Source organism: Podarcis gaigeae, assembly GCF_964106915.1.
Source record: "Podarcis gaigeae genome assembly, chromosome: 9".
In the NCBI taxonomy this organism is placed as follows: domain Eukaryota; kingdom Metazoa; phylum Chordata; class Lepidosauria; order Squamata; family Lacertidae; genus Podarcis; species Podarcis gaigeae.
In genome coordinates, this window is record NC_139685.1 from 4,997,615 (window position 1) to 5,011,621 (window position 14,007).

The window sequence follows — 14,007 nt, forward strand, 5'->3', positions numbered from 1 at the left end:
GTAATCTTCCTCCTGGAAACCATGAAATGGACCTTTAAGAATGAGTAGGACAGTGGTCAAAGTGCAGGCGACAGAACACCCAGAACAAACCCAACCATTTCTCTCCCTGCTCCCCTTGCAATGGCTAGCAGGAAAAGTCTTTTGAGGAGCATGGAGGTATACGTTGTGTTTCATTTCTTTGCCGTCCAAATCAGCTGCCGTTACTTGCAATGCCAGTACAATGTGAATAATTCATGTTCCTTCAGCGACAGCAGTTGAAGGCCCTTTCTTTAAATTATTTATCCAGCTTTTTAGAATGCTTTGTGCCAAGTATATTGAGGATATCTCTTGTGGCTATAAGGGGAAATAGATGTTCAAGTAAAAATGGGTAATTTGTTGAAGAGTTGTTTGAAGAAGATGTTGTAATATAGTGGGAGGTGTTGCAGAAGAACAATGTTCCACACTGTTCAGAGAGCGTCTATCAAGCGTGCTCTAGGGGAATGGATCTGTGTTAGGAATGGATACAGAAGGATGGTTTTCAGTGAATGGTTTCAAGGATTTGGTTAAATGGCACTACAGTGGCTCTTACCAGCTCTATCCAGGTAACACCTTCAGTGATGAAGATGATCATTTAGAAATATAGGCATTCTGAATAGGATTGTGCTGTTTCACTGTAAAAATGATTGCATGGGAAATATTTCTTTTGAAAGGGTGGTTCTTTGCTTAAGTATTTTTGGCATGATTATTAAACTAAAACTTTAAAAAAAACCTCTTACAAGCAGTAATATTGTTAGCGTTTTATTTTAAAAGGTTCCATTTTTTGTAGTATTTTTATGAAAGCAAGAAATTGGTAAATAGGAAAATTATTTGAATTTGCCTTTCCATTCAGTTACATTTTCCCCACTTTGCATTTTTATTTGTAACAGTTGTGGAGATGTTATAAGAAGGAGGACAACAAGAAAGAGAGGGTTTGTTTATCAGTGTGCATAAAAGTGCTAATAACTTACCAGAAGGATCTTTAATTTCATCTGCTGGAGTGGGAATGCAAAGTAAAACTGTACGACTCCAACTGTTAAAGTCATTAATAGAGACCCTATATTGATGCCTTTTGCTTGTCTAGAGGATGTGGAGATAGAGCTGTGGGTGTGGAAAGTAGACCACTGCATAAAAATACACCCACTGCTCCACCCACTTGTGCATCTGGGCTCACCCACGGCTGGCATGTTGCTCTTGGAAGGCTGCCCCAAGCAGAATGCAGCCCATGAGCTGAAAAGGGCTCCTCACCCCAATAGAGGGCAAGGTCCCCTTGCACCATCCCATTCCCCCCGTCCCCCTCTGAGTGCAACTATGGCTTAGTTCACATGATGTGACAGGTGGGTGGTTGACTTTTGTGTGTCTTCCATAACTTCATCCAGCCCTCCTTCTCTGTGTCTTGCAAGTTGTGTATACTGCCCTTCACCAGTAGGCCACAGTAAAATAGAAAACAATACAATAAAACAATTCTATAACTTTGACACATTATTATTATTATTATTATTATTATTATTATTATTATTATTATTATTATCTTATTATTTGTACCCCACCCATCTGGTTGGGTTTCCCCAGCCACTCTGGGCGGCTTCCAACAAAGATAAAAGATACACTGAAATGTCACATATTAAAAACTTCCCTGAACAGGGCTGCCTTCAGATGTCTTCTGAATGTCAGGTAGATGTTTATCGCTTTGACATCTGATGGGAGGGCGTTCCACAGGGCGGGCGCCACTACCGAGAAGGCCCTCTGCCTGGTTCCCTGTAACTTGCCCTCTCGCAGTGAGGGAACCGCCAGAAGGCCCTCGGAGCTGGACCTCAGTGTCCGGGCAGAACGATGGGGGAGGAGACGCTCCTTCAGATATACTGGACCGAGGCCATTTAGGGCTTTAAGGGTCAGCACCAACACTTTGAATTGTGCTCGGAAACGTACTGGGAGCCAATGTAGGTCTTTCAAGACCGGTGTTATATGGTCTCGGTGGCCGCTCCCAGTCACCAGTCTAGCTGCCGCATTCTGGATTAGTTGTAGTTTCCGGGTCACCTTCAAAGGTAGCCCCACGTAGAGTGCATTGCAGTAGTCCAAGCGGGAGATAACCAGAGCATGTACCACACACAAAAACAAAAGAAAAATGCAATAATAAATTATCTATCAGTCCAGCAGTGGATGTAGCTGCTGCAATAGCCCAAGCCAGGCATAGGTTTTCCTAGCCAGGAAGACCCCTTGGACCTCCCGACGCTGGTTCAGCACTTTCATTGCTTCTCCTGGTACCAGTAGAACGGTGAGATAGGGCTGGGTTTCATCAGCTTAGTGACAGCCACATGGTAGGCACAAAGATGTGCTTGAACCTATGATGATCATATGCATCCTGGGCTCTAATCAAATTGGAGAAAGTCTGCATTCCTTCACTTGACGGGAGGGATAGTCTGTTTTGTACAGGTTCCAAGTGAGAGAGGAGCTTGTGAGGTCCGAGTTCTGATTCTGCAAGATTCTGCTCTCCTGCTCAACAGTGATGTCAGAACAATAGTTTAATACAGAAATTGTAGCTGAAATTTATATTCTGAAAAGTTTGCATTTTTGTAATTTGCTGATAAATTAATTGGTTATTTCTTCTCACAACAGAGCTAAATAACACAGATTTGAAAGATTGTGTCAGTGATAACAGCCTCAGCAGCAATGCCAGCCTCCCAAGCGTCCAGAGCTGCCGGCGACATCGGGAAAGAAGAGTGGCAAGTTGGGCGGTTTCATTTGAGCGGCTTCTGCAGGACCCAGTTGGTGTAAGATATTTCTCTGTAAGTAAGAGACAAAATGCTAACTTTTTTGGTATTTATATTAACGTAAACAAAAAGTATCCAACACAAATTGTGCATAAAATCTAGCTTATTTCAAAAAGATTAACTCCAATGTAAAATCTCCTGCAATAAATACACTCATTTTTGTTGTATTGGGCCCGTTTTATGTTTCCAAAAGTCTAAACGAAGCCTGTCAAAAATTCTTTCTACCAGGATAAAAATAGTGATGTGCAAATACAAGTTAAATTATATTTGTACTAGAAATTTAAAGCTTCCTCCATGAACATTAAAAAGATTGCTTTTTCTAAAGACTTGCATATTAGCTTGTACTGTCACTTACATGCGACCATGTGGGGGTGTCATTTATTTTTATTTTTTAATCCTCAGGAAAAGTGATTATTGCTTGAAAAGGGGTGCAGCATTCTTTAAAATGAGTATTGTGAGCAGTTTCTTGTAATCAGCGGGGCTAATTAAAGAGATTGCTGGGCAAATCTTAGATTGAATCCTAATTCCAGCAATGTGAAGTCTACAGGACCGATGTGTGTATCACATGAAGGGGCTCCATGAATAGAACTTGAGTCGGGCTACACTGCTGGCCATTCCCTCAACTTCACACGGCCGGACTCTCCCCAGCCGCCAACTTGCATGCATTGATCACAAGCCTCCTGAAGAGGAACACCTATGCATAAGCAGCTATGCTCAATGCGCACAAGTTGTAGGCAGGGCTAGCCTGGCTGCTCAATGTTGGAGGCAGAGTCAACAGGTCAGCCCCACACTTTGTTCAGTGAGTGAAGTGGGCGATCAGTTAATGGAAGTGTGAAGCCATTTGAGTACAGGAAATTATTGTTTCATTGAAAAGCTATCATTGGACCATGTCTGGAACCCTCTTATCTCCCAGACTCTCCTCTATGGAAAAGTTACTTAAAGGTAAAGAAATTGAGACCTAACAGTCTCTGGAATATTGTAATTACTTTTGAATCAGGCCCTCTTTGAGTGACAGCTATTCACTTTTCTTTTTCTAGGAATTTTTACGGAAGGAATTTAGTGAAGAAAATATTTTATTCTGGCAGGCCTGTGAATATTTTAACCACATATCCGCTCATGACAAAAAAGAGGTAGGACCATGTGGCCATGTGAGGCTTATGTTATATATGAACTACTAGTAACTTAGTGCTGTATAATTTTTTGGAGAAGGTCTTCATGATTCTCTTCCCCAGAAGATGGGCTGCCTCTCCCCATCCCAGGACGCTGTTTGGAACCCGTCTGGAGCCCGCTCTCTCCCTCTGGCCCTGATGGCAGTTCCCTGACAGTATATTTAATCTTTTATTGATTTGTTTAAAGAAAAGTGCAGACATAACAAAAAGTTGGAAAAGAAAGAATAAAAAATGTAAACCATATAGCGTCACAGCCTGGAAGGACGAAAGTACAAAGACCTATTTGATAACTAAACAAACTATTACTCCATCTTTCCACCTGGCACTTTTGAAACTGTATATGGAAACAGAATGGGTTTTGAAAAGCAAAGAGCTTATCTTTCATCAACAGCAGCCCAGGGCTCTGTTGCCAGAACCTAGAAGACCTTCAGTCTCAAGAATTTGGATTGCTTTTACTCTAGGGTTTGGCAACTTGCCCGCTTGAAATGATATCTCATAAACTAGAAGTATCTAAAGGGCAGAGCTTGAATGACCTTTCCTTTTTTTTCTTCTATTTTCTTTTTTGGCTATATGGCATTATTTTATTTCTTAAATAAATATTGAGGCACACGGTCACTCAATGTCATCAGTATATGCAAATATTAGGTTGATCTAAAACATTATAGACCCTTTATTCTCAATAACCATGGAACTCACAGGTGGTGAACACTTTTATTCTTACATATCTTTATTATTTGTAAAGGGAATCAATGTATGAGTTAATACTTTATTATCTCTTTGGAGCTGTGTTGTATCTTTGAGAGGGTTCTGTTCTCTGAGAGCTTAGCTGCTCTTTGTCTGGAGAGTCTCTTAGGCTCTGGTTCTAAGGTTTTAACCATTTGGATGTGAGGTCTATCAGTCTTGGTCTGAGGAAAAAATGGGACTCTCTGTTTGAAACTTTCTCTGGACAGGTAAATTATTTTCAGTTGGGGAAAGATCTGGGGAAAGGTGAGGCAAGAAACTCACTTTATACATTTAATTGAATAATTCCAAGTTGATATTTTTCTGATATTTGATAACTGTAATAATAGACATTAGCACATTAGAAGAAAATTAATAGATAATTTACTTTTTAAGATTTTGGGGGAGATCTAAGGGAAGTAAAAAGCACAAAAGAGCAGCTACAAAACAGATGTTATACTTTTTTAGCTGTATTTTTATAGTGGCTTTTAAGTTGTTTTGATTGTAGAATTTGTTTTGCAAGTCACCTTGAATTATGCATTTAATAAGTAATAGTAGCAAATGCAAGGTAACTGCTGCAGACCAGAACTCCATCTGCGCCAGGGTTTCTCATTGCCACTCTGCAGTAACACAAGGTTGCCCTAACACCCAGGGGGAGAGCCCTGGCAGGGTATTCTGGGAGCCCTGTTGGATTGTTAAAAATGTCTGATGAGGGCCAGACTCAATGTGATACTAAATTTGTGAATTCTTGGAAGTGTCTAGTTTTTATTTTAAATATGAGGTGCTGGACAATGGGGTGGTGCTGTGGGTTAAACCACAGAGCCTAGGGCTTGCAGTTCAAATCCCCGCGACGGGGTGAGCTCCCGTTGCTCGGTCCCTGCTCCTGCCAACCTAGCAGTTCAAAAGCACGTCAAGTGCAAGTAGATAAATAGGTATCGCTCTGGCGGGAAGGTAAACAGCGTTTCTGTGCACTGCTCTGGTTCACCAGAAGCAGCTTAGTCCTGTTGGCCACATGACCCGGAAGCTGTCTGCAGACAAACGCCGGCTCCCTCGGCCTATAGAGCGAGATGAGCGCGCAACTCCAGAGTCGTCTGCTGGGGCCTGCGTCTAGGGATTTTAATCTTTCCCCCACATCATAGTTATCAATGAAAATCCCCCCACCCAGGGAGAAATTGCTGTTTCAGGTGGGTGCTAGTGGGGAGGGATTAAGTACAGTGGTGCCTCGCAAGACGAAATTAATTCGTTCCGCAAGTTTATTCGTCTTGCGAAGCACGGTTTCCCATAGGAATGCATTGAAAATCAATCAATGCGTTCCTATGGAAACCGCCTTCAGACCAGGTCCAGGGACAGTCTGTCCCCCGACCTCTTCTGAAGGCTGGGGGGGGGGACATGGGCTTTTCTTCCCACCCCCAGCATTTAAAAAAAACCCGGGACAGCAGAGGACTTCTCCGCTGTCCCAGGTTTTTTTAAAATGCTGGCGGGCGGCAGCGAAGGCTTCGCTGCCGCCCGCCAGCATTTTAAGATCGACCCGGACAGCGGAGAAGTCCTTCGCTGTCCCGGGGTTTTTTAAAATGCTGGCGGGCGGCAACGCTGCCACCCGCCAGCATTTTAAAATCGCCCTGGGACAGCGGACTTCTCCGCTGTCCCAGGGCGATTTTAAAGCTCCCGGGAAGGCAGGCGGGGGGGGGGGGGGAGCAAAGACTTTCACCCCCCGCCAACCTTCAGAAGAGGTCCAGGACCTCTTCTGAAGGCCGGCGGGGGGCGAAAGTTTTTGCTCCCCCCCGCCTGCCTTCAAAAGCCGTCCGGGATAGCGGGAAGCGCTTCCCTGCTATCCCGGACCGCTTTTAAAATGCTGGCGGTGGGGAGCAAAGCCCTTCGGCCCCCGCCGGCCTTCCTGGACCTCTTCTGAAGGCCGGAGGGGGGGGGAAAGGCTTTGCTCCCCACCGCCAGCATTTAAAAGAGGTCCCCGGAGATTTCCCTATGGGCTTTCTTCTTGCGAAGCAAGCCCATAGGGAAATTCGTCTTGCGAAGCAACTCGCAAACGGAAAACCCTTTCGTCTTGCGGGTTTTAGGTCTTGCGAGGCATTCGTCTTGCGGGGCACCACTGTATTTTCTCCTTGTGTGCTGCAGTCCTGATCCTGATGCCCCCAAGCTGCTCTTATTTAAAAGAAAAAATGTTAGACATGTTAAATGCATTCACACATTTAACACCACATCTAGTTTGACCCTGATTCCTTAATTACTTTGTGAGATGTTTTGCTTCCAGGTCAATAACAGGACTTGTGCTTTGTAGCTTTCTTTCAGAGCTCGGGAGATCTTTAATAAGTTTTTATGTAGCAAAGCTACAACCCCGGTTAATATTGATAGCCAAGCACAGTTGGCAGATGATGTTCTCAATGCACCGCATCCTGATATGTTCAAGGATCAACAGCTTCAGGTGATTTTTGAAATGTTAGAAAGTATGTTTTGGAGAGCTTATAAGAGAGACTTTGCTCGTGATGTGATGTAACACGGAAAATGTTGGGCATAGCTGTGGGTGGGTGAAAATGTGCTTTCCACCCCCTGCTACTGGGTAAAGATCGCTTCCCACAGCTTGCACGCCTCAGATTTTGCACATGCTTGTCTTCCTAGCCTGCTTTCATCTTTATCCCTCTTCACTCCTCTGCACCCCAATAGCCTTGCAAGTTATCCAGTTAAACATTTATTTGTTACCTTAAATAAAACCAGATTTTTTTAAACTTGAAAAACTGTTCTGAAGGGGGAGGGTGTTTGTGATTGGTTGGCTTTTGTGATAACCAGCAACACTGTTGTGAACTGGATGAGTGGCTTTCACTCCCAATCTCAGCGATTAAGAGAAGGCTGTGCATCTGACCAAAACAGTGTGAATGCAGAACCAGAGCAGACTCACTGCGCAAGCATTTAGAAGTGCACGGTATGGGTTCTTTCTCCAGTTCTAGGCTTGATGCTTCTCTTCCACTCACACTCAATCCCATTCATAATTTCACAGAATCATAAAACAGTAGAGGCGGAAGGAACTCTGAGGGTCATCTAGACCAACCCCCTGCAATGCAGGAATCTCAGCTAAAGCACACATGACAGATGGCCATCCAGCCTCTGCTTAAAAACCTCCAAGGGAAAAGAATACACCAGAGGTGCAATATCACAAAGCAGAAATGAGCAAAATATCCAGAAGGTGCAGAGAGTGATAAATTAATCCAAATAGTATCAATCTCAGTTCAGATTATTTTCACATTTTTGAAATACTTTTCATCATATTAGATTTAATGTAATGTACAGCATTAAACATAAATTGGTAAAGACTTGCAAGTCTTTAGTTTTTCAGTTACCCAGAATAAGAAATCCCAGTTGTTCTGCAGCGTCTCCAACCAGCATTTCCCCAAAAGATACAGATATAGATACAGATATATTGGCCAGTTTGTTTTTTTAATGCAGGGAAGGTAACAGAATCTGCTCATATGCACCAAGGATATGAACTTCAGTTTTCCTGGTGCCATGGATCAGATTCAGCCAAAATGAAGCACTTTTTAAAATTAAGCACTTTTAAGTAGTAAGCACAATCTCTCTTATTGAAAACACTGGAGTGTAAAAGTCGTTTACATGGTAACATTTATGACAAGTCTTTTATTTGCAGTTGTGCAGGAACTTATTTCATTTACAACAGTTCGCGGAAATTAGATGTAGCTTCCATTTTCTTCCTAAACTTCAAGCACTCTTAGGACAAATTACTATCATTATGCTAATGTTTAGCATTTTTTAAAAAAATGATGCTTGCAAAAGCTTTATTCAGTGTTGTTGTTTTTGAGATGTCGATGTGTTTGCTTCTCAGATTTTCAACTTGATGAAGTTTGACAGTTATACACGTTTTCTGAAATCTCCACTTTACCAAGACTGTATTTTGGCAGAAGTAGAAGGTCGCCCTGTTCCTGATCCACAATACGCTCCCAGCAGCCCTACTTCTAAACACAGCTTTGGTTCTGAGCGATCAACGCCAAAAAAGGTTTCTGTCTCTTACATGACCAATCATTTACAATCAAGAGTTTTTTGTTTGTTGATTTTCTGGATGTATAGGAAAATATAACCACTTCTGCTTATAGTGCCCTATGTTGACATGAGGGTCTGGGTCAGATGTAATGAATGTGCTAAAGTGAGCCTCAAGCTTTTATTTTGCCACCTTTCTTCTATTTTTTCTAGCACCATAGCAAAAGATCAGAAGCATTCTGTTCCACATTTAGATGAGTTGCAGTTCCACATGATATCTGTATTGGTGCAAGAATTTACAGATTGGGGTAACAGAGTTTGGGGTGCAAGGGCACCCATAACTGCTAGAGTTTGTGAATATTAGAAAACAATAAAGGGGTAGGATTTAGCTGATTTTTGGAGTATTGAAGGGATGATGCCATGTCAGTGGAAAAATTACAGGCCAGGGTCTCACCTGGGATAGAAGCCATTAAGCATAGCAAAAGGTGTTGATGGCCCACCAAAGGGAAATCCTTGTGTCTGTGCTAATGGAGGTTACTACAGGAAAACTGTCACTTTTTAAAACTAGGCTTGGAATAGCAGGGAGAATGGGGATGAGCAGACAGAAGAGGAGGAGTTGCTTGGAAGGAGTTTTTGGGAAGGAGAAGCAGGAAGTGGAGAGTGCTCTCTTGTCACATGCGAAGGGATAGAAGAAAGAGCCCAAGGCTTGTTGGGGCAGTCACTTATATGAATGGTTAGTTGTGAATTGGGCTATAATAATTAGCTATATCGGAAAGTGTAAGTGCTGCTCTGATTAAATTAGCACAACATTTCCATCTGTTTTTCTTTTTTAAAAATTATATTATGATAGTTAAGTGGAAAATCCAAGTCCGGGCGATCTTTAAATGAAGAATCGGGAGAGGAAGACCTTGAAAGGAAAAAAAAAGGAACATTTTTTTCGTGGTCTAGAAGCAAGAGTTTGGGGAGATCTCAGAAGAAAAAGGAGAATGGTGATTATCCCAAAGGTAAGTTTTAATATTAAAATAATGATATTATTAATGATATATCATTATGATTACTAACGGTATTATTTGTCTGAAGTCTGAATATCTCTACAACATAAGTCATAGCCATATTTGAAGCTTCTTGTTCATACTTTTGATGGTCACAGCAGCTTAATTTGCAAACATAGAATTATAGACACTGTTTATAATCTCAAGCATGTTTAATTGACTGCAATGGACAGAGCAATATGTTTTTTTCATTTTAAAGCATGATTAGGAAGCTGTTTCAATACATTCTACGCATGACATATACTCAGCATTTTATTTGAAAATTCTGCTCTGGTGATTGAAAGTTGTCTAATAAGATTGTTACCATATGTTTAAATTAATTGCACTATCTGTGATTTTAAGATTGCTGTACAGATTCCTCTCATGCCAATGGATTGTCCTACAGACATGAATCTCAAGACTCATTGTCATCATCTGCAAGTCTTGAAATGGTAAGGCTTGCATGTTAGGACCAGAAATGTGTCAGGGAGAGCATGGGGGGTAAAAACTTGAATAACTGTACTCCCTAAGTTAAAACACCCGGAGATGAGTCAGAAAAATACTGCTTGGTAGGCAAAAGTCCAGCTGCTTGACAGAAAATAGGATGTGGTGTTTCATTATGCAAAAATAATGTGAAAATGTTACAAGAAAGAACAAGTTTTGCATTTTAAATAGTATAATCAAAATGCAGCTACATTCGATAATTTGTTACTGTAATTGAAAATGTGTTTGTGTGTGTGTGTGTGTGTTTATGTATAAAATGAAAGGTGAAAGATATTTTTTTTTAAGACAGCAAATCACACTGAACACAGCCTGGCCAAAGTTAAACATTTTGAAGGCCCTTTGATATCCACGGCATATGCTTAACTCATAATTCAATGGAGCTTACTGCTTATCTTTGAAAGGGTCATTTGCATTTCTTTAAAAACATTATCAAGTAGGAACATAAAGGTCTTTCACATCCCCTGTTGCTTTAACTGAAGATGCCATGGATTGAACCCAGAATCTACTACATGCAAAGCAGGCAATCTATCACTAAACTATGTATTTTATCTGCTCTAGTGAGAATTATATTGCATACTGTAGTAATTTGCATTTATAAGACATTTTTTTCTAGCCTAGCGCCCTAAACATTTGTGTTTTGTAATAATGTTTTGCATTTCATGTGCTCTTTGATGCTCAGGTTGTTTGATATCAAATATATAGTTGGCTGACTTTAACCATTTTTACATTTTTATACACAGTATAATATGCTGAAGCATATGCATTACTGTGCATATGTTTTCCTAAAATAAAGAATCATAGAAACATAGAATAGAATTGTAGCGTTGGAAAGGACTTCAAGGATCATCTAGTCCAGTGTTTCCCAACCTTGGGCCTCCAGCTGTTTTTGGACTACAACTCCCATGATCCCTAGCTAGCAAGACCAGTGGTCAGGGATGATGGGAATTGTAGTCTGAAAACAGCTGGAGGCCCAAGGTTGGGAAACACTGATCTAGTCCAACTCTCTACAATTCAGGGATCTCAATTAAGCATCCATGACAGATGGCCATCCAACCTCTGCTTAAAAGCCTCCAAGGAAGGAGAGTCTACCGTCTCCCAAGGGAGTCCATTCCACTGTCGAACAGTTCTTGCTGTCAGAAAGTTCTTCCTGATGTTTAGTCAGAATCTCCTTTCTTGTTACTTGAAGCCATTGGTTCGAGTCTTACCCTCCAGAGCAGGAGAAAACAAGCTTGTTCCCTCTTGCTTGTAACAGGCTTTGAGGTACTTGAAGATGGCTACCACATCTCCTCTCAGTCTCCTCTTTCCCAGGCTAAACATACCCATCTTCTTCAACCGTTCCTCATAAGGCTTGGTTTCCAGACCCTTGGTCAACTTGGTTGCCCCCCTCTGCACGTATTCCAGCTTGTCAACATCCTTCTTAGATCCTTCTTAAGAGCACATAAACATGCAACAATACTATACATGCAAAAATACTTATAGATAAAAAATGTGTTGCAAATATAGTTCACCATAAGGCTTGACTCTTTCATCCCTGCTAGCCCTCATTAACAAGGAGAGAGTATGTAGTGTATAGAATGGCAGCTTCTTATAAGAGAATAACAATATTTAATTCTGCTTGCACAATAATTTAACAAAGGAAGGTTAAACAACCAGTATTTTTCTTTACAGTATTCTTTTCTTTATTTTTCATATTTGGCTTGTAATGCTGTTTTCCAAGTAGCCTTTCTTCTCTGCTTGTTATTTTCATTTCACGGTGAATATTAACCTGCGGTCTTGTCTCTTGAAAGTTTGACTCCTATAGGGCATCTGCAACTGAGAAAGAGAAGACTTCTAAATGCTGTCATATAAACCTTCCAGATGGCTCATCATATACAATGGCTGTTAAAGCTGGATTCTCAATCAAAGAGATGTTATCTGGATTCTGTGAGAAACAAGGCATTAACATAGCTGCAGTAGATCTGTTTCTAATTGGTGGAGACAAGGTACTTAATTTGGTATTCTAAGCATTGCCTGCATGTTCACAGTCTAGCAGACATTTTGTTTTATTTAACAGGATTTGTATACCGCTTAGTTATCAAAACCTACAAGTTGTTTACATAACACATGAAGCATACTTTAAAAGTACTGATAAAGTCAGATGTTAAAAACAACTTCACAAAAGAAAAAAATAAAATATAAATAAATTCAACAGGTTTTAAACTACAGTGGTACCTCTGGTTACGTACTAAATTCATTCCAGAGGTCTGTTCTTAACCTGAAACTGTTCTTAACCTGAGACACCACTTTAGCTAATGGGGCCTCCTGCTGCCTCTGCGCTGCCGGGGCCCGATTTCTGTTCTCATCCTGAAGCAAAGTTCTTAACCCGAGGTACTACCAGTATTTCTGGGTTAGCGGAGTCTGTAACCTGAAGTGTATGTAACCTGAAGCGTATGTAACCCGAGGTACCACTGTATACATAATAAAATACATATTAAAATACATGTCAGAAAATGTTTGGGTAGGATTGCTTAAACAAAAGTTTTAGCTGACAGTAAAAACTATGCCATGAAGGACAGGGGATACCAGAGTATAAGTGCTGACACACCAAAGGATCAGTTTCTTGCATGTGAGGAACAAATATTATGTGGCACTTCTAAAAGTGCCAATATCACAGATCAACATGGTTGAATGTGCTTATATGGGGAGATGAGAGAAAAGGAAAAGGGAATAGGGAGGGAAGAGGAAAGCAAGCATTGGAGCAACTGATTCTTCATTGGCCAATAGAAGAATCCAGGTTCCTGGGAGGCAGGGTGTGTAGTCTCCCAGGAGACCTTGGTTTCATGCCTCCCTTCCCTCCCATGCAGTCACAGGGCGATTGGCAGGTGGAGTAGTTATGAATTTCCAAAATCCTTTGTCACTTTCTTTATCTGCATTTATTTCTGATATTGCATGACATTGCTTTTAATAAGAATGTTATGTACATTAACACAAAATGAGAACATAATTTTAAAATATGTTGCATACATACACACATTCTTTTCTTGTACAATATTTCCCATAATGAGTGGGAGAGGGAGGCAGAGGCTGTTTCTGCACTCGGTTCATTAGCTGTTAGAAAGGTGTGGAGTTTGCAATCCTCTTCCTCAGCTATTCCCAACAAAGCAGGTAGGCATGAGGAATCACCTTGAAATATGTACATACCGTATTTTTTGTACCATAACACTCACTTTTTTCCTCCTAAAAAGTTAAGGGGAAATGTCTGTGCGTGTTATGGAGGGAATGCCTACGGGTGGCATGCCTACGGATTTTCCTCCTCTAAAAACTACGTGCATGTTACGGTCGGGTGCGTGTTATAGAGCGAAAAATACGGGTATATATGTATTCCACAAAATCTCAGAAAAGTCCTAAGTAGTAGTTTGCACTGTACTGAAAGTAAGGCTGTTTCCTGTTTTTGATAGATTAATTCCTCCCCCCCCCCCAAAAAAAATACCATTTCTATTACCATGTTCTTCTGTTCCTTCTATGGTTGTAGCCACTTGTATTGCATCAGGACAGCAGCATTCTGGATTCTCGAGCTCTTCGTTTAGAAAAGAGAACTTTATTTCGGTAAGGGAAAAACCTCCTTCTCCTGTGGCTTTTAAAGTTGGTAGCACATTGTGTCCCATTTCTCTGCCTGAGGCAAAACAGGAGCATGAGCTCTCGTGAGATACCACTGAAATCTCACAAGATCTTTTGTGCTCTGTGAGATCTCACAAGATTTTGGTGAGAGATCTCACCAGAAACAGGCGCCACTGCCAGCTCTGCTTCTCCACCAGTGGT

The 14,007-nt window shown here is 41.2% G+C and overlaps 1 protein-coding gene across 5 annotated transcripts in view; it reads left to right on the forward strand.

Moving 5' to 3' along the window:
* Positions 1–14,007, forward strand: part of RGS12 (regulator of G protein signaling 12) — an 87,027-nt gene that overhangs the window by 41,897 nt on the left and 31,123 nt on the right. For all 5 annotated transcript variants that reach the window (XM_083757288.1, XM_083757287.1, XM_083757286.1 and 2 more), the window contains 8 exons: positions 2,632–2,801; positions 3,824–3,916; positions 6,969–7,112; positions 8,523–8,693; positions 9,525–9,678; positions 10,069–10,157; positions 11,997–12,191; positions 13,721–13,794. In XM_083757288.1, coding sequence (XP_083613414.1) covers positions 2,632–2,801; positions 3,824–3,916; positions 6,969–7,112; positions 8,523–8,693; positions 9,525–9,678; positions 10,069–10,157; positions 11,997–12,191; positions 13,721–13,794 — 1,090 coding nt within the window. The remainder of the gene's footprint in view (positions 1–2,631; positions 2,802–3,823; positions 3,917–6,968; positions 7,113–8,522; positions 8,694–9,524; positions 9,679–10,068; positions 10,158–11,996; positions 12,192–13,720; positions 13,795–14,007) is intronic.